This window comes from Onychostoma macrolepis, chromosome 05 (genome assembly GCF_012432095.1).
Source record: "Onychostoma macrolepis isolate SWU-2019 chromosome 05, ASM1243209v1, whole genome shotgun sequence".
Classification (NCBI taxonomy): domain Eukaryota; kingdom Metazoa; phylum Chordata; class Actinopteri; order Cypriniformes; family Cyprinidae; genus Onychostoma; species Onychostoma macrolepis.
The window spans coordinates 21,201,768-21,222,534 of NC_081159.1; the positions used below are offsets into that span (position 1 = coordinate 21,201,768).

General features: G+C 40.0%; 1 protein-coding gene across 2 annotated transcripts in view; it reads left to right on the forward strand.

Moving 5' to 3' along the window:
* The window catches only part of npdc1b (neural proliferation, differentiation and control, 1b), a 34,065-nt gene continuing 13,298 nt past the window's right edge, over positions 1 to 20,767 (forward strand). The window contains exon 1 of one of the 2 annotated variants that reach the window (XM_058776294.1): positions 1 to 319. In XM_058776294.1, the coding sequence (XP_058632277.1) occupies positions 235 to 319 (85 nt within the window). In that variant the 5' untranslated portion in view covers positions 1 to 234. The remainder of the gene's footprint in view (positions 320 to 20,767) is intronic. The other variant, XM_058776295.1, reaches the window with a different exon arrangement.

The window sequence follows — 20,767 nt, forward strand, 5'->3', positions numbered from 1 at the left end:
ACAGCTCGGGTATTTTCCCAGTTCAGAGAGAGAGAGAGAGATCATCATCTCAAGCAGCGCACAGGCAACAGCATCAGCATCGGTGGTGGACGCGCGCTGAATGATCTGAACACATCCTCCCGACTGCACACTTGAGTGTCATTACACAGAAATTCCAGTCAAAGGCTTTTCACAACTGTGGGACGGGGGAATGATAAACCCCGGATCCCCCGGGCCGTTGTACTGTTCGTAAGGATGCGATCACTGAGCCCACCGTGGGCCTCGCTACTCACCGAGGCTTTCCTCATCACTACAGTCGCCGTCAGCGCTGCAATGGCAGGTAAGACACGCTTAATTAAACTTATTTACGGGTAACGTGATGCCAGACTTGTATCTTGGGTTAAATAAACACTACCTGGCTATTCATATAGCCCAAAACAGCTTGTGCAGCCACATAGTGGGGATGTGTTTCTATATATTTAGCTTGTTCTGTACACGTGTGCACTGCAAGTGTTTGTAAAAGTCATAATTAGACTATTCAAGTATCTTTATATCAGACTTACTTTAAATAATTAATAATAGTAGAATGTTTTTGCTTTCATTAAGTGACTGAAGGTTCTTTATTTGAAATGAATTCAGGATTCTTAGAATTGTCTTTGATTTAAATCAATTATTCTGCTGTTTGAAAAACAAATCAAATTTGGACCGAGTATGAGATGTAATAAAATTTGATGCTACAGGGAGAAGAGTAAATCTGCTCTGTGACGCAGGTGGGAGAGATGTGGACCCCCTGTTATCCACATGTTTGTCCATTTTGGGAAATGTACGCACTCATGGGTACATTCACATTGTTTTGAAGTCATCATGAGTTTCCCACTATGCACTTATGCAGTTAATGTCCTGGTAACGTCATAGCATTTATTGGCATGCACACCCCAAGGGCTATTCTTTAACCCCTCAGTGTTGTGTAATGGAAACAGGCAATCAGCAGACAGGAATGAGAACTCCAGATCCTGACACGTTCCTCCTGCAACTCAGGTCTGGGCTATAAATAAGAACTATAAGAATGTAGAACATGACTGCCACTAGAGTCCCTCAAACCACAAGACCAAAGACAGTCTGGAAACTCAAGGAAAAGCTGAACCACAAGGACCTTTTTCATTGACCTTGCACTCACATCTGATGCTTACTGGGATATTTATTTAATTCCTGTTGTATATTTTCAGCAGCTGAAAGGATAAATTATTACAGAATACAAAAAAAAGAAGTGGCAACCATAATATTACCGAACTGTTTTGAACTAATATGGGTGTATTCTTTGAGAAATTAACATTGGAGTACCATGTACCATGATGTAAAAAAATCATTCAGTTGTTTCATCCGGTAATAGCGTTTTTAAAAATGATCTGTATTGACTGAGATTGGATATATATTGGCTTCTAATTTAGAATTAAATCCTGCCTTTCCTTTGAGGCAAAAAAGAAGCTTGTTGCTGCCACTTTTATGTCTGTACTGGACTATGGTGATGTTATGTATATGCATGAATCTTCGTTTATCATGGTGCACTGAGGTTTATAACAAATCTTAAAACCCTCGCTCATGATTGTGAGTTGTATGCTCAGGTTGGATGGTCTGCTTTGTCCATCCGTAGGTTAAAACACTGGCATGTTTTTATTTATAAATCTGTCCTCCTGGGTTTACTTCCCTCATATCTTAATACTTACATCTGTAAAAAAAACTGTTTGTAGCTATAGCCTTTGGTCCCAGGAATTTGTCTTATTGCTTGTTCCAGTGGTATGTACTGAATTGGGGGAAAAGTCATTTAAATTTGCTGCTCCCTTTGCCTGGAATAATTTGCAAATTAAGTTACTGCTTAGAGAGCTGGTTTCACTAGACGTTTTTAAAGTGGTTTTAAATAACTTGGAGACAGAAACATTGGGCTGAAGATGTTTTAACTAGTTATGTATTGATTTCCTTTTTTTTTTTTTTTGGAAATTTGATTTAAATTATAACTGTGTATGTATGGATGGATGTTATCTCTTAAACCCATGTGAGCTGTGTTACTGTCAATCTTGGCCAGGACGCTCTTGTAAAACAGATTTTTAATCTCAATGTGCTTATTTTCTTGGCAAAATAAAGGTTATAATAAAATTACCCAAACACATTAGTTAATGAAAATGTCCAACTGAATATCCGTTTTCATATTGTACATTATAATGTTGTGATGCCTAAATCCCCACATTTTGAAATTATTAGATTCCTTTTTTTAAGAGGTAATTCAATGCCAACAAGATGGGTTTTTTTTTTTGGGGGGGTTTTTTTTTAACGGTGCTACACAACTAGAGAAAACAGAAAAAGGGCTGTGGCGAAAAAATAGGAAACCTCAATGCACTGGGTTTGATTAGACTATCCTTGAGTAGGGCTACAAAAATGCTATCTGTAGATTTTACAAAAGCCCTGGAGCTGTCAAAACTTTTTGCTGACAAATAAACAGGCATATCTTGGTGCAGATGGCACGGTAAATATTTATACTATCAACATTGTAACAATACAAAAATGATCAAACGTGTTCTTTAATTTATTTAAAATAGTATAGAATTGTATTAATTGCCATTTTCAGCCATAACCGTATCATTTTTGTGCTGTAGCAATTTCAAGCTGCATAAAGTGGCTGTGACCGTGGTAGATGATATTTAACCAGAAGCAAAGACATTTTATTTAAGCTCTTGTGAGTTGCCAGGGCTTTGCTCACACTGTAGAGGAGCTGTGAAGTTGATAATTGACCATCTAATGAGAAAGAAGACAATTTAAGTAACCTTCAAAAATGAGCGTTCTAAATGGTTTTTCTTTCAGAGAACTTGTATAGAAGCAGTTATGCAACCACAGAGATATAATACAATATAGATCATTTAGATGCAGAGGGAAAAGGTAGGTGTTGTTGCTATTGCCAAAGAGAGGAATGAAAAGAAGAAACCATGAGAGAAAAAAAGTGAATGGCAGTTCTGGATAAGGATTTCAAGGTCTACACCAAAGAGTATAAGCTGAATATTACACTGGATAAAAGGTCTTAATCAGTTTATCTTGTTTTGCCAGTGTAAATATTTAAGCTAAATATCCTTAAAGGAACACTTCAGCCGAAAACTCACCCTCAGGCTACCCAAATTGTAGATCGGTGGATCCTCCTCATCCTGCTGTTGAGAATCCAAACAGCTGATAAAAATATTGCATTCATTCATGGGCGGTATGAGATTCTGACGGTATGATAACCTTAGATAAAAATATCACGGTTTCATGGTATCATGGTATTGCGATTACAGCTCTAAAATGTGTTATTTTTAAATGTCTGGGTAAAAAACAACATCGTTTTTTCCACTGAACACAATATATTTAATTTTTAAGAAGCATATAGAACATTTTGGAACGGTAAACATGTCAGGCTAAATAATTAAAATAAATAATTGAATTCTTGTTAATTACGTGCAGTCACTTTTGAAAACATAAATCAAAACATAATTTCTGTAAAAATAAAAAATGCAGTCTTTAAACCTGCAGCTCAACAAGGTTTTTGGAGACATGCTCACTTTCTACACATTCATCTTTCAGTCCAAGTTATGAGCGGTTAAAAACAATAATAAAATCAAGAGTCAGATCAAGTAAACCATTCAGACTGGCTATTGTAATATCTGCGTCAGGTAAAATTACTCGCGTTCATTTCAACACTCAATTACATAATGTTTTAATTACATATGCACCTTTATGAAAATTAAACACGGGTTTACTACAAATAAATAACTAAAGTAAAACTAAAGCAACCACACATTAACATGGTTTTGCTATACTAGCCATATAGCTTCACCATGGTATTTGTAGTAAAACTGTTATACTAATGGTAATCAATCCGAATGACATGCAATGCACGCATACAGAGAGTGCGTGACCTCTGAAACGCCCAGATGTACAAAGCAGACCCTCCCACCTCTGTAATAAACACAGAGATGTTAGTCCCGTCCGAATTGGTACATGAAAATCGCAGACGTCAGGTGATAAGAATCGAAACTCAAATGTAGTTTAGAAAACTAGTCCCGTCCGAATAGGGCTAAAGACACCTGAGCCAGCAGTTTGTTTCTAAATGATGTGATTTTGAACAGATGTAAGCAATGGCAGGAGGCTTAAAATTATAGACATGATACCAGCTAAGTAAGGAATAATTGACTTCGGTCCGTTGAATTACTAGAAAAATAATGCACACCCGAGGTGGTGGTCGTGACCGCATCACCACCTCGGGTGTGCATTATTTTTCGAATAATTCAACGGACCGAAGTTAATTATTCCGCTTATACTAGGTTGCCACAACTCAAGACATCGATCAGATGGTATATTGCATGGCATTCGTCCGGTATTTCTACTTAAATCGCTATTGTGAGTAGGATTATTTCTTCCACATTTCATTCAACGCCTCCGTTGCTAATTCCAAAACGTCATTTTAAACCTAGTAACGGAGGCTTGAGCCGTTAATAACAGACTAATGCAGTTAATACAGTTAATAACTAAGTTATGAGAGAGAGAGAGAGAGAGAGAGGGGGGAGTGGGGGTTACCTCTGTGTGTCACCTCTGTGCGTCTCTCAATAGTGTTCGGCAGCAATGTCTCTAGTTATAGTGAAACGTGGTTCCTTTTGTTCACGAACAGCGCCGTTGTTACCTCGCTTGTGAGAAATCATGTAGTTTTTAAGTTGTTTACTGATAAAATTGTCAGAGTATTTGTTTGGCCAGTGTCGTTGTGGGTTTTGGTTATTTTGCTGTTGTAAGACCTTTGAAATGACAGAAATCGTTTTGGCTAAGTGATATGGTCATGTAATACGGTCAAGAGCTGCCTGGAACTACGTTAGCAGTGCGTTTCCCTGAAAATAATTGCACACCTTAGAACGTTCCTCAGCCAATCAGATTCAAGCATTCAACGGCCCTGTAGTATAAATTTATTGTACTAAATCGCAGAAACGTAGTACTTTAGTCTGCTATTCCCCGCTCTGTGAAGTAACGTGAGGGAGGAAACTAGTGGACGTTAGCTAGTTAATTAGGCATGTTATCTGCCTCGGTAGCAAGCCAAATAGTATTTATTTCAACACTGAAACAACCGGCGAATGGGCCTCTGTCTTGATTGAGGGTGAAAAAGGGAGAAATGAAGACGACACAGATATATCGTTTGTGTACGACCTGGAAGTATTTAGTTAGCGATCAGCGCCAAAACGTCATCTGTACGGAACATCGTTGTGTACGTTACCCGAGAAATTCCCATACGGCAGACTTTGTGTTTTTCGAGGGGGGAAAAATTTCCAGGGATTCACCTCATTCGGCCATCATCCTACACACAGGTGACTCTCACTGACCGCTGTCCGGAGGGGGAGGCGTCATGTGACTCGTTACGCTCTTCACTGCTCACAACTGAGGGAGTCCTGCACTTTCCGTCTTCGACGACACGTAAAAAAAACTACGCATAACGCAGGAACGGTATAACGGAAAATTTTAGTGGTTTTAAAACCGTGAATTTTCCAAACCGCGGTATACCTTGAAACCGGTTATCGTCCCATGCCTACAGTCATGTGGCCAAGTAATCCACATGACTCCAGTTCATCAATTAACTTGTGAAGCGAAAATTGAGTAAGATAAGATGGACCTGTTGTAGAGAATTAATTGCATGAAATTAAGTTTATTTTTCCTACCCCCACTAACATTTTTCTTAAGCGTCTATTATTATTAACATAATTATAATGCACACTTTAAATATTTATATCATTAGAACAAACTGACAAATACAGATTAAAATAGATTTTTGCAGTGTATGAAATGTATTTAGAATTATACCAGGCACGTGGCTCAGGGCCTTTATTTAAGCACTCATAAGCCGTGTATCTAAAGAGATGAATGCAGTTAATATCTATCTGAGTCTGTCTTTTTGGTGCTTGCCTTTTGCTGATGTTGCCTCCTGTACAAGATGCTCTGATTTAATGCCTGGAGTGCAGGAAGTCTTTCTCATTTCCTGTTTGTCTCTCTCTCTCTCTCTCTCTTTATCACATTTTCTCTGTGTCTAACTGCTCCCTGTGTGTTTGAGTTGTGATCTTGCATGTTCATGAGTTTGTGTGACTTCATAAAGTCACGTCAGACTTAAGCTGCCTGCCGTGAAAGAGGGTGAGATGTTTATTAAGCAGCCCGTCGAGTTGACTGTAATCCTCGTGCGCTCGTGCATGTGAGACTTCAGATTGTTCTGTCATTTTAATCTTGCTTCAAAGTAGAAGCCTAAATCTAAAATTTGCACCGCACCACTTTGAGAGTGAAGAGATCTGCCGTTAAGTTGAGAGTTTTTCTCTCGTTCTCTATAATCTTTGTGTATATTTTAACAGCAGGAGAGATGTCTGGTATAATAAGTATAATTCAGATGTTCTGTCACTCTTCGTTGTTTCAGTTTTGCTGCTCTCTGTTGTTGTAAGAATGGGACACAATAGAGAAATGCGTTATTGAGAAACAAAGGTTACAGCTGCCACTCAAGAGTTGCACCATAGAAATCATCCATAATGAATATTCTCAAACTGTCTCTTATGCTGCTTTCTTTCACTCTAAGCTATTATTCTCTTTTTTTCTTTCTTTTCTTTCCCTTCTCGCCTTTTTTTCAAATTTTTTGCATTCTGCTTATGTTTTCTATTTTTTCAGGGTGTTCTCTCTCTTTTAACCCTCACTAAATATGGGTTAACAGCAGCTCACAAATTGACATGCATCATAGCAACATGTTTGACAGGAAAATATTTAGTTTAAATATTTTAAAATATATTTTCAGAATCTCCCAGCATACCAAATTCACCCAAAATGGTCATTGTCTGTTGACACCATTGAATAAAATTGAACAATCTTAAATATTTGTTTTGTTATTCAAATATATTAGTTGAAAATAAAATTGCAACATTACAAAAAATTAAATAAGAGAAAACTGCATTTAATAGATCAAAGATAAATATTCCAAACCATTTTCAGCAGAGCATAATGCAATTTAGAGAACGTATTAGGGTTGCTGCTGAGATATACAGCTCAGAACACCTGTGCTATAGACATTTAAATATGGATTCTGATCATTTAAAGGAAAGTCAGCGAGGTTTGGGAATGATCCCAGAATCATGAAACGTTAGGGAGTATGACATGAACACAAACAAATATCAGATTCTTTGCTTGCTGAAAAGGCTTTCTCATGAAAGGAAAAGGCAAAAAAGTCAAAGTACCTGTATACACTACTGTTCGATAGTTTGGGGTCAAAAAGATTTTTTTATACTTTTAAAATATGTTTTAAAATAAGTTTCCTCATGCATCAAAACACAAGACAGCAATGTTATGTATTATTATTGCGATTTAAAATATATTTTTTTTATTTTAATGTTTTAAAATATATCTATTCCTAATTTGTGAATTTCGTTCCTGTGATGGCAAAGCTGTATTTTCATTACTCCAGTCTTCAGTGTCACAGGATCTTTCAGAAATCAGTCTAATTTGCTGATTTTACTGCTCAAGACATTTTATTATTATTATTTCAACTGAAAATTGAAATTCACAATATTTTTGTGGAAACCATGGTGCATTTTTTTTTTCCTTTGATTAATGTAAAGTTCTGAAGAACAATGTGTATTTTAAATAAAAGTCTTCTGTAACAGTATTTTTTAACCTTTGTATTGCTAAATCGCTTTTAAGAGCAAAACATTTACTTGTATATATAAAATATATCCTTTACTCTCCATCTCATAATGTGGTAATCAGTCATCCAGGACAAATGTTATTAACACAGGTTTAATAAAATCATTTAATGATGTAATAAAAGAATTTCCCATGTGTATGTAGTTCTATTGCATTTTGAAATTGTCAGGATTAAAAGGATTAAAAAAACTTTCTCTCTGTGCTTAATTCAGGTGTTCTCAGTGACATGAGACCCACCTGACTCCCTTAGAAATGTTCTTATAACCTGACACTGATACAGTGCATGTGTGAAATCTCTCTGGCTCCTTTCTGAAGGATCAATACAGTGTCTGCAGTGTGGCAGATAAGGTCAAGCTCACCTGAGAATACTCTCTCCTTGTTTGAACCACGGTGGCCCAGCAATCTCTCTGCAGTCCATATTGCTTTTAGATCTAGAGGGAGAGGTGTTATCTTGAAGTGGCATATTCTGTGATAAGCTTAGTCAAGGACAGAATATGTGAGAGAGGAAGTTGTTTTGCATTGCACGTAAATGCACATATTTTAAGTGTCATATTGGTGCTCATATTGTCAGACTGAGACAATTATAGATGCATGTCATGTTTTTACTGCACATTGTTGATTAATTGGATAATTGCATTTCCCCTCTAAGTGACACAATGGATTTCAGCTCATTACTAATTTAGAAAGAAGACTGGCCACCTAATGTCTGCTCCTCTGAATAAGACAAATGTATTCACACATGAGCACCAGTCTGAGGTCAGGAAGCAGACGTGATGTAAGAGTGTGAGGTGGCTAAAAAAAGATGATGTTTCATTTTTTATGTTATTCACAGATCATTATGACAGCAGCTGATGAAAGAATACTATTTCTGGTCTCCACTCTCACTAAATGAGCTGTTTCATTGTGTTCAGAGTTGGTCATTAATATTGTTAATTGCAACACTGTTATATATTTATGGCAGATGTTGTGCTTCTCTGTCCACATGGGTATTGACCAAACTGTGATGTTTCAGGAAGATGCTAAGATTGTAAAGTGACTGCTTTAGAAGGTTATCTTTTAAAATTAAAATAAAAAGCTGTTAAACTAAAGATAGTGTGCCATTAGCAGCACCAAATAGAAATGCAGTCTGTTTTTTTTTTGTGGGCCAGACTTAAGAACATTGGATCAACCAATGACGTGAATATGGGCAAGGCTACCTGTTTTAGAAGCATTGAAATGTATTTGAATCAGTATTTAATTTTGTAATTCTGTTTCCATAATTCAGTCATCAATTTTACCATAACATTTTATACCAAGGTTATGAGGTCATGCACTACTGTTTAATAGTTTGATGTTAGTGTTAATTTCGTTAACGAAAACTATGACGAAAAATGTTTGTTGACGAGACTAAAACGAGACGAAGACGACGACAACAAGGTCAATAATCTCTTTATTTTCATCAGAAAAAGGAGACAAAATATTATTGCGGACTGCTGTATACGCCTCTACTACACAAGCTTTCATGTGTGTGGTTGCCAGATATCAAGAATTCGAACAAAGACTATAAAAATGCAAAGATAGTTCACTCTTGTACTTATGAATGGGAGAAACTGCAACACGCAATATGGCGGAATAGTCCTGCCTTCTAAATGAAAGAGCCAATCGCTGATTGGTAATGTCATTGCATCACTGCAGTGGCCGTTAGAACCTCCAGTTCACATAGAAACCTGAGGCTAGACCAGCCAATGCTCATGCGTAGTCATAAGCACATTATAACTGCGCTTGCACATTGGCTGGTCTAGCCTGAAAAATAAGCTTTTTTAACTTTTTGAGTATAAAAACAACATTGCAAATGCAAAAGTAAATTTCTCAAATGACTACAATCATTACGATTATAATTTAGAGCAAAAATAATTATGAAAATGTGACTAAGTTTTCATTGACTAAAAATTAGACTCAAAATTTTGTTGAAAAACTTGACTAAACAAAAACAGGACAAGGTTGACTAAATATGATAATAGCTAAAACTTACAGGTCTTTGCGGTCTGAAATTCTCATCCAAAATTTTCGCACGTTAAAAAATTAATACGACCTCACGTTGTGTCAATCACTTTTACACACTGCCTCTGAAACTTTCGTCCGTAATAAAAAACAATTTGGATCAGGTAAGATTTTCTGCATTTTCACATCCGTAGCAAGCATTTTGATAGGAAAGGATGACGAATACGAAAACACGCATACGAAAATTTCGGACCCAGCGTGCAAGGACCTTGAGACTAAGACTAAATTAAAAATGGCTGCCAAAATTAACAGTATTTGGGGTCAGTATTTTATTTATTTATTTTTTATTAATGTCAATTCAACAAGTAAGCATTAAACTTATCAAAAATGATAATAAAGACATTTAATATTACAAAAGAGTCTGCTCTTTTGAACTTTCGAAAGAATCGTTTAAAAAGCATCACAGTTTCCACAAAAATTCTAAGCAGCCAAGATTTCAACATTGATGATAATAAATAAGAGCGCCAAATTAGCATGTTAGAATGTTTTGTGACCTTGGATTTCTTAAAAAAAACAAAAAAACATTTAACATTTTGAACAGTACACTATCCATACAACATCCAACCCTTATTTTCTACATTTATGTCTTCCATTTTTCTTTCTTCACTCTTCTCTGTAAAGTACTTTACCCAAAGCTGCAAAATATGCAATTCAACTTTTTAACACTTTACAAGGAAAGGATTAGCTTTAGCATAAAACCTCTGGAGACAGGGAAAATACTTAAATGATGAGAAGCGACAGGATTGTAACAATTTATTTTGTGCTCTTACAGTATGAGTCAGCTTTAAATGGGGATTTGTGTTGACTTGCTGCAATGTTAGTTTTAACATTTCAAAAATAATATTTTTTGACATTTCACAATGAGAGAATTCAAGGCGCTCAACACCCCCAAAAGACAAGAAAAAACCCGCAGCTGTGTTCTCTGCTCTGTGCCCTCCTCAGTCAGCCTGTCATGTCACATAGAGCACAAAGTTCTTGAGTGACAACATGCAGTCCACACTACTTCAACGCGTTTTTCAAACTTTGTATTGAGAAGCAAGTGTACAGGGTGTTCTGAAAGACTGCCATAGTCTTGAGCAGAGAATAACAACATCATTCCTTTTTCTGTTGTGTTCACTGAATGGTGTTGCTAGGCGAATAATGATTCACCAGACATCCAATTGAAGTTCATGGGAATATAAAAGAGATGTAGATATGTTGCACCTGTATAAAGCATTCATGGCTTTGTCGGTCCAACCTGAAAAGAAAAACAAACCTTAGGTAACCTTACAATACTGGTGGATGGCAACTTCATTCAGCATGTCCATTTATTCTGTGAAGTCAGAGAGAGTGAGTTCTATATAAATAACAAGTGACTAGCAGAGGCTGACAAAAACACTCTGCTATTATTCATTATTATATTTTCCATTCTACAAACCATTTATCCTCTGTAGGGTTGTGGAGATGCTGGAGCCTATCCCATCATGTAATGCCAAAGCGGGCCAGCCCATCACAGGATTTTATGTTTTATTTTATTTTATTTTTGCATATTGTAATTAGGGCTGCACGATAATGGTTAAACAGTCAATCACAATTATTTTGTTCAAGAAATAAAACAATGATTATTAACCATGATTTTTGTAAGGTATGTTATTTAGTTATTTATTTACTTTACATTATTACATTACATTTACAGAATTATTGCACTTTAAGCACATATCAAGAAAACATCAACTTGCATTATTTGCTCACAGGATTAGTTGCAAATGACCACATGAAAGAAAATCGACTGACTATATTACACTTCAAAATATTGCAGCGGAGTTGCAGTGTTTTCATATGATCAGTGCGCTTTCCATAATGCAGAGAGAGCATGTGGGCATGGTTGCCAGGTTAGGAAGATTAAGTAAACCACTGAACAGAAAATTCTCTGGTATATACATATGGCAACTGCCACCATGAAAGCTGGTGATGGCTTGTTACTAATGCAAGATAATGCAAATACCAAATCAAAATTAAACGTAATCACAATAAAATAGGATTTATTGTGCAGCCCTAATTAGTGATTGATTTATTTCACTAATTCCATTCAAAAAGTGAAACTTGTATATTATATTCATTCATTACACACAGACTGATATATTTCAAATGTTTATTTCTTTTAATTTTGATGATTATAACTGACAACTAAGGAAAATCCCAAAATCAGTATCTCAAAAAATTTGAATATTACTTAAGACCAATACAAAGAAAGGATTTTTAGAAATCTTGGCCAACTGAAAAGTATGAACATGAAAAGTATGAGCATGTACAGCACTCAATACTTAGTTTTGCTTGAATTACTGCAGCAATGCGGCGTGGCATGGAGTCGATCAGTCTGTGGCACTGCTCAGGTGTTATGAGAGCCCAGGTTGCTCTGGTCTGGCATATCAGGGCTCCAAACTGCGACTAAAACGGTCGCATTTGCGACCAAAAATATTAATTTGCGAGTGAAGTTTTTGCTGAGGTCGCCAATGGCGACTATGCTATGACGATTTTTTTTTTCCTGCTTGTTTTGCGATCACATCTTTTATGTTCACGTATTAAACTGAGACTATGCGCATCAAAGTTTCAATGGAAAAAAAAGAGTTTCAAACAGTCCTCATCTCTGCCGAAATGCCTGCTAAACGCAGCTCAGTTGTGCAGCGCGAGAGATCAAAATGACGGAGACGTGCAAAGTTAGTGCAGAAAAGCAGTGTTTATTTCATGCACAACTTGAACAAACTTCAACAGGCAAAGCTGTCAGCTGTGTGGATATTGGAAATATCGTTAACAATTCTCGTTTATAATCATTACTAATATGCAGGGGTGCACATAACTGGTCCGCAGGTCCGCATGCGCGACCAAAATTAAAAATGCGCTGTGTAAATAAGTTCTGACAGCGCATTTGCGTATCGACATGGTTGACAGCTGTCAATGCACAATTACCATTTTAGATCGACAAACTGTACTGTATAAGATTTCTATCCAAACTTGAAAGCACAATCTAGGCTACCGCTGCCGTTTTCAACGCAAAACTGTGACATTTCATTCACTGACGCCTCCATGAGCAGCGCTAAACCCAAGTACTCTTCGCTGCAGACTGTAGCGCGGTGACGTCAGGTACCTACGTCACGTATGTGTTTACCGCGCATGCGCAAAGTGACGTATGGTATATCTATAAAACGCAGGCGCAGTAGCGCGGTGACGTCAGGTACCTACGTCACGTATGTGTTTACCGCGCATGCGCAAAGTGACGTATGGTATATCTATAAAACGCAGGCGCAGTAGCGCGGTGACGCCAGGTACCTACGTCACGTATGTGTTTACCGCGCATGCGCAAAGTGACGTATGGTATATCTATAAAACGCAGGCGCAGTAGCGCGGTGACGTCAGGTACCTACGTCACGTATGTGTTTACCGCGCATGCGCAAAGTGACGTATGGTATATCTATAAAACGCAGGCGCAGTAGCGCGGTGACGCCAGGTACCTACGTCACGTATGTGTTTACCGCGCATGCGCAAAGTGACGTATGGTATATCTATAAAACGCAGGCGCAGTAGCGCGGTGACGCCAGGTACCTACGTCACGTATGTGTTTACCGCGCATGCGCAAAGTGACGTATGGTATATCTATAAAACGCAGGCGCAGTAGCGCGGTGACGCCAGGTACCTACGTCACGTATGTGTTTACCGCGCATGCGCAAAGTGACGTATGGTATATCTATAAAACGCAGGCGCAGTAGCGCGGTGACGTCAGGTACCTACGTCACGTATGTGTTTACCGCGCATGCGCAAAGTGACGTATGGTATATCTATAAAACGCAGGCGCAGTAGCGCGGTGACGTCAGGTACCTACGTCACGTATGTGTTTACCGCGCATGCGCAAAGTGACGTATGGTATATCTATAAAACGCAGGCGCAGTAGCGCGGTGACGTCAGGTACCTACGTCACGTATGTGTTTACCGCGCATGCGCAAAGTGACGTATGGTATATCTATAAAACGCAGGCGCAGTAGCGCGGTGACGCCAGGTACCTACGTCACGTATGTGTTTACCGCGCATGCGCAAAGTGACGTATGGTATATCTATAAAACGCAGGCGCAGTAGCGCGGTGACGCCAGGTACCTACGTCACGTATGTGTTTACCGCGCATGCGCAAAGTGACGTATGGTATATCTATAAAACGCAGGCGCAGTAGCGCGGTGACGTCAGGTACCTACGTCACGTATGTGTTTACCGCGCATGCGCAAAGTGACGTATGGTATATCTATAAAACGCAGGCGCAGTAGCGCGGTGACGTCAGGTACCTACGTCACGTATGTGTTTACCGCGCATGCGCAAAGTGACGTATGGTATATCTATAAAACGCAGGCGCAGTAGCGCGGTGACGTCAGGTACCTACGTCACGTATGTGTTTACCGCGCATGCGCAAAGTGACGTATGGTATATCTATAAAACGCAGGCGCAGTAGCGCGGTGACGTCAGGTACCTACGTCACGTATGTGTTTACCGCGCATGCGCAAAGTGACGTATGGTATATCTATAAAACGCAGGCGCAGTAGCGCGGTGACGTCAGGTACCTACGTCACGTATGTGTTTACCGCGCATGCGCAAAGTGACGTATGGTATATCTATAAAACGCAGGCGCAGTAGCGCGGTGACGTCAGGTACCTACGTCACGTATGTGTTTACCGCGCATGCGCAAAGTGACGTATGGTATATCTATAAAACGCAGGCGCAGTAGCGCGGTGACGTCAGGTACCTACGTCACGTATGTGTTTACCGCGCATGCGCAAAGTGACGTATGGTATATCTATAAAACGCAGGCGCAGTAGCGCGGTGACGTCAGGTACCTACGTCACGTATGTGTTTACCGCGCATGCGCAAAGTGACGTATGGTATATCTATAAAACGCAGGCGCAGTAGCGCGGTGACGTCAGGTACCTACGTCACGTATGTGTTTACCGCGCATGCGCAAAGTGACGTATGGTATATCTATAAAACGCAGGCGCAGTAGCGCGGTGACGTCAGGTACCTACGTCACGTATGTGTTTACCGCGCATGCGCAAAGTGACGTATGGTATATCTATAAAACGCAGGCGCAGTAGCGCGGTGACGTCAGGTACCTACGTCACGTATGTGTTTACCGCGCATGCGCAAAGTGACGTATGGTATATCTATAAAACGCAGGCGCAGTAGCGCGGTGACGTCAGGTACCTACGTCACGTATGTGTTTACCGCGCATGCGCAAAGTGACGTATGGTATATCTATAAAACGCAGGCGCAGTAGCGCGGTGACGTCAGGTACCTACGTCACGTATGTGTTTACCGCGCATGCGCAAAGTGACGTATGGTATATCTATAAAACGCAGGCGCAGTAGCGCGGTGACGTCAGGTACCTACGTCACGTATGTGTTTACCGCGCATGCGCAAAGTGACGTATGGTATATCTATAAAACGCAGGCGCAGTAGCGCGGTGACGTCAGGTACCTACGTCACGTATGTGTTTACCGCGCATGCGCAAAGTGACGTATGGTATATCTATAAAACGCAGGCGCAGTAGCGCGGTGACGTCAGGTACCTACGTCACGTATGTGTTTACCGCGCATGCGCAAAGTGACGTATGGTATATCTATAAAACGCAGGCGCAGTAGCGCGGTGACGCCAGGTACCTACGTCACGTATGTGTTTACCGCGCATGCGCAAAGTGACGTATGGTATATCTATAAAACGCAGGCGCAGTAGCGCGGTGACGTCAGGTACCTACGTCACGTATGTGTTTACCGCGCATGCGCAAAGTGACGTATGGTATATCTATAAAACGCAGGCGCAGTAGCGCGGTGACGTCAGGTACCTACGTCACGTATGTGTTTACCGCGCATGCGCAAAGTGACGTATGGTATATCTATAAAACGCAGGCGCAGTAGCGCGGTGACGCCAGGTACCTACGTCACGTATGTGTTTACCGCGCATGCGCAAAGTGACGTATGGTATATCTATAAAACGCAGGCGCAGTAGCGCGGTGACGTCAGGTACCTACGTCACGTATGTGTTTACCGCGCATGCGCAAAGTGACGTATGGTATATCTATAAAACGCAGGCGCAGTAGCGCGGTGACGTCAGGTACCTACGTCACGTATGTGTTTACCGCGCATGCGCAAAGTGACGTATGGTATATCTATAAAACGCAGGCGCAGTAGCGCGGTGACGTCAGGTACCTACGTCACGTATGTGTTTACCGCGCATGCGCAAAGTGACGTATGGTATATCTATAAAACGCAGGCGCAGTAGCGCGGTGACGTCAGGTACCTACGTCACGTATGTGTTTACCGCGCATGCGCAAAGTGACGTATGGTATATCTATAAAACGCAGGCGCAGTAGCGCGGTGACGTCAGGTACCTACGTCACGTATGTGTTTACCGCGCATGCGCAAAGTGACGTATGGTATATCTATAAAACGCAGGCGCAGTAGCGCGGTGACGCCAGGTACCTACGTCACGTATGTGTTTACCGCGCATGCGCAAAGTGACGTATGGTATATCTATAAAACGCAGGCGCAGTAGCGCGGTGACGTCAGGTACCTACGTCACGTATGTGTTTACCGCGCATGCGCAAAGTGACGTATGGTATATCTATAAAACGCAGGCGCAGTAGCGCGGTGACGTCAGGTACCTACGTCACGTATGTGTTTACCGCGCATGCGCAAAGTGACGTATGGTATATCTATAAAACGCAGGCGCAGTAGCGCGGTGACGTCAGGTACCTACGTCACGTATGTGTTTACCGCGCATGCGCAAAGTGACGTATGGTATATCTATAAAACGCAGGCGCAGTAGCGCGGTGACGCCAGGTACCTACGTCACGTATGTGTTTACCGCGCATGCGCAAAGTGACGTATGGTATATCTATAAAACGCAGGCGCAGTAGCGCGGTGACGTCAGGTACCTACGTCACGTATGTGTTTACCGCGCATGCGCAAAGTGACGTATGGTATATCTATAAAACGCAGGCGCAGTAGCGCGGTGACGCCAGGTACCTACGTCACGTATGTGTTTACCGCGCATGCGCAAAGTGACGTATGGTATATCTATAAAACGCAGGCGCAGTAGCGCGGTGACGTCAGGTACCTACGTCACGTATGTGTTTACCGCGCATGCGCAAAGTGACGTATGGTATATCTATAAAACGCAGGCGCAGTAGCGCGGTGACGTCAGGTACCTACGTCACGTATGTGTTTACCGCGCATGCGCAAAGTGACGTATGGTAGCTTTTTTTTTTTTTATCTTTCTCTATTATAGTATGAAATGAATGTGAATTAATATCAAAAGGTAGGCTATTTTATAAGAGAGCCTACACTTATTGAAATGTCTCATGTAATCGCTCATTCTGTGTCAAACTGGAAATCTTGTAAAGCTTGTAAACAATGCCACATAACAATACCTAACCACTGGCCATCCATAAGCTCATCAGTCAGCTAGAAAAATAATTATAAAGAGGAGCATTTGCTATATTTATTCGCTCTTGCATATTAATATTTTTACTTAACCTGTTGTCTACATGATGATAAATGCAAAAACCAACTGGATGTGTGAGAGATTTGACAACATTTCTATAGGATGCATTGAGGAGGAGCCCAAACTAACTGTAAAAAGCGAACAGTTGACTTTTCTTTAAAAAATTGAGGAAACCCAGGGCTCGCAAAATCGCGGGGCTATTGCATTTTCCAGTTGGGCTACCAAAATGTATCACTGCCCTACCCAGCGGGCTAACTTAAATACTGTGGGTCCTTAAAAACCTATCAATTTACTTATTTAAAACTTTTTATGGCTGTAAATTTTATACATGTTAAATGGTATAAGAAAAGTCTTAATTATAATTTCAAGAGGTCTTGGAGTTGGGGATGGAAAGACAAGAACCGCGATACAGCTGGATTAAACTTCAAAAGGCAATGATGTCATTGAATAAATGTTTCAAACAGTTTGGTGTAGGGAATATTAACAAGTCCCGCCCATTTGGAGCTGGCTCCAACCTCCGTTTATACCTATCTCGGAGAAGCCGCTATATTTGCTCCTAAAGCGCCAACTTAATGCATAATTAAAGAAATACATTAAGTGAACTTGACAATTCTGAGTTACACTGACAAATAACAGTTTGAAAATGTGTTGTTCACTTTTTATTTTAAGTTGGACCAACTTAAATTTATTAAATTGCAATTACTTAAAAGTTCTTATGGTCCATGATATTGGTACAGATTCTGTGTAATAAACAATTCTTTGTGACTGTATATTTCAAGTTGGAAAAGACGTTTAGTTCCCACTTTAAGTGAACCTTAGTTCCCAGGTCATCTACAAGATGGATTAAGATGCTGATAAAGTCAAGAAAAGAGTATAACACATGACTGTATGATTGAAATGTCAAAATGTAAAAAAAAACGAATAAATAAAACGCGTTTATTCTGTGGCACCTAAAAAAATAATTTGGCGCCTAAGTTTTTTCTTATAGGAGCCAATGGCTCCTTACTCGATTTTTTTGTTTGGAGCCCTGCATATCGCATCTTCCTCTTCACAATACCCCATAGATTTTCTAAGGTCAGGTGAGTTTGCTGGCCAATTAAGAACAGGGATACCATGGTCCTTAAACCAGATACCGGTTGCTTTGGCACTGTGTGCAGGTGCCAAGTCCTGTTGGAAAATGAAATCTGCATCTCCATAAAGTTGGTCAGCAGCAGGAAGCATGAACTGCTCTAAAACTTCCTGGTATACGGCTGCGTTGACCTTGGACCTCAGAAAACACAGTGAACCAACACCAGCAGATGACATGGCAGCCCAAATCATCACTGGCTGTGGAATCTTTACACTGGACCTCAAGCAATGTGGATTGTGTGCCTCTCCTCTCTTCCTCCAGACTCTGGGACCCTGATTTCCAAATGAAATGCAAAATTTACTTTCATCAGAGAACATAACTGAGAACATTGATGATATTCTAATTATATGACCAGCACCTGTATTACACAGGTGCATCTCAATAAATTAGAATGTCGTGGAAAAGTTAATTTATTTCAGTAATTCAACTCAAATTGTGAAACTCGTGTATTAAATAAATTCAATGCACACAGACTGAAGTAGTTTAAGTCTTTGGTTCTTTTAATTGTGATGATTTTGGCTCACATTTAACAAAAACCCGCCAATTCACTATCTCAACAAATTAGAATAGTTCATAAGACCAATAAAAAAAAAAACATTTTTAGTGAATTGTTGGCCTTCTGGAAAGTATGTTCATTTACTGTATATGTACTCAATACTTGGTAGGGGCTCCTTTTGCTTTAATTACTGCCTCAATTCGGTGTGGCATGGAGGTGATCAGTTTGTGGCACTGCTGAGGTGGTATGGAAGCCCAGCTTTCTTTGACAGTGGCCTTCAGCTCATCTGCATTTTTTGGTCTCTTGTTTCTCATTTTCCTCTTGACAGTCAGGTCTGGTGAGGGTCTGGTGAGTTTGCTGGCCAGTCAAGCACACCAACACCATGGTCATTTAACCAACTTTTGGTGCTTTTGGTGCTTTTGGCAGTGTGGGTAGGTGCCAAATCGTGCTGGAAAATGAAATCAGCATCTTTAAAAAGCTGGTCAGCAGAAGGACGCATGAAATGCTCCAAAATTTATTGGTAAACGGGTGCAGTGACTTTGGTTTTCAAAAAACACAATGGACCAACACCAGCATATGACATTACACCCCAAATCATCACAGACTGTGGAAACTTAACACTGGACTTCAAGCAACTTGGGCTATGAGCTTCTCCACCCTTCCTCCAGACTCTAGGACCTTGGTTTCCAAATGAAATACAAAACTTGCTCTCATCTGAAAAGAGGACTTTGGACCACTGGGCAACAGTCCAGATCTTCTTCTCCTTAGCCCTGGTAAGATGCCTCTGACATTGTCTGTGGTTCAGGAGTGGCTTAACAAGAGGAATACAGCAACTGTAGCCAAATTCCTTGACACATCTGTGTGTGGTGGCTCTTGATGCCTTGACCCCAGCCTCAGTCCATTCCTTGTGAAGATCACCCAAATTCTTGAATCGATTTTGCTTGACAATCCTCATAAGGCTGCGGTTGGTTGTGCATCTTTTTCTTCCACACTTTTTCCTTCCACTCAACTTTCTGTTAACATGCTTGGATACAGCACTCTGTGAACAGCCAGCTTCTTTGGCAATGAATGTTTGTGGCTTACCCTCCTTGTGAAGGGTGTCAATGATTGTCAGCAGTCTTCCCCATGATTGTGTAACCTAGTGAACCAAACTGAGAGACCATTTTGAAGGCTCAGGAAACCTTTGCAGGTGTTTTGAGTTGATTAGCTGATTGGCATGTCACCATGTTCTAATTTGTTGAGATGTGAATTGGTGGGTTTTTGTTAAATGTGAGCCAAAATCATCACAATTAAAAGAACCAAAGACTTAAACTACTTCAGTCTGTGTGCATTGAATTTATTTAATACACGAGTTTCACAATTTGAGTTGAATTACTGAAATAAATGAACATTCCACGACATTCTAATTTATTGAGATGCACCTGTATATTATTCATTTTGTGGGATATTCTTTATCCGACATTCTCAAACTACATATACCTCTTTTCCCATAATTAAGTTTCTCAAACAGGGGTTTGTGAATTGCTGAAAAGCTGGTAACCATTAACCGTCATCAGTGAACTGTGAACATGCAAATGTGCTGTTATTAAATTATTGAAATATTAACTTAAAAACCCAGGCTGTTACTTACTACAGTCAATACGTTAGTTTAAATGGTTTCAACTGGCAAAGAAGTTTGGGAATCCCTGTTTTAGAGTGATGGTAAATTATTTAAAAAACACTGCTGTGTTTAAAACACAATATGCCAAAAAACAGCTCTGCCTTTAGCCAAATCTAGAAATTGTCCTTCTGTCAGCGATGTTTTGGGGCCTGTTTCAGTCTGTCCTAGATGAGTGTCATCTTCACAGCAGGACCAGCATGACTGGGTCACCTTGAGGCAT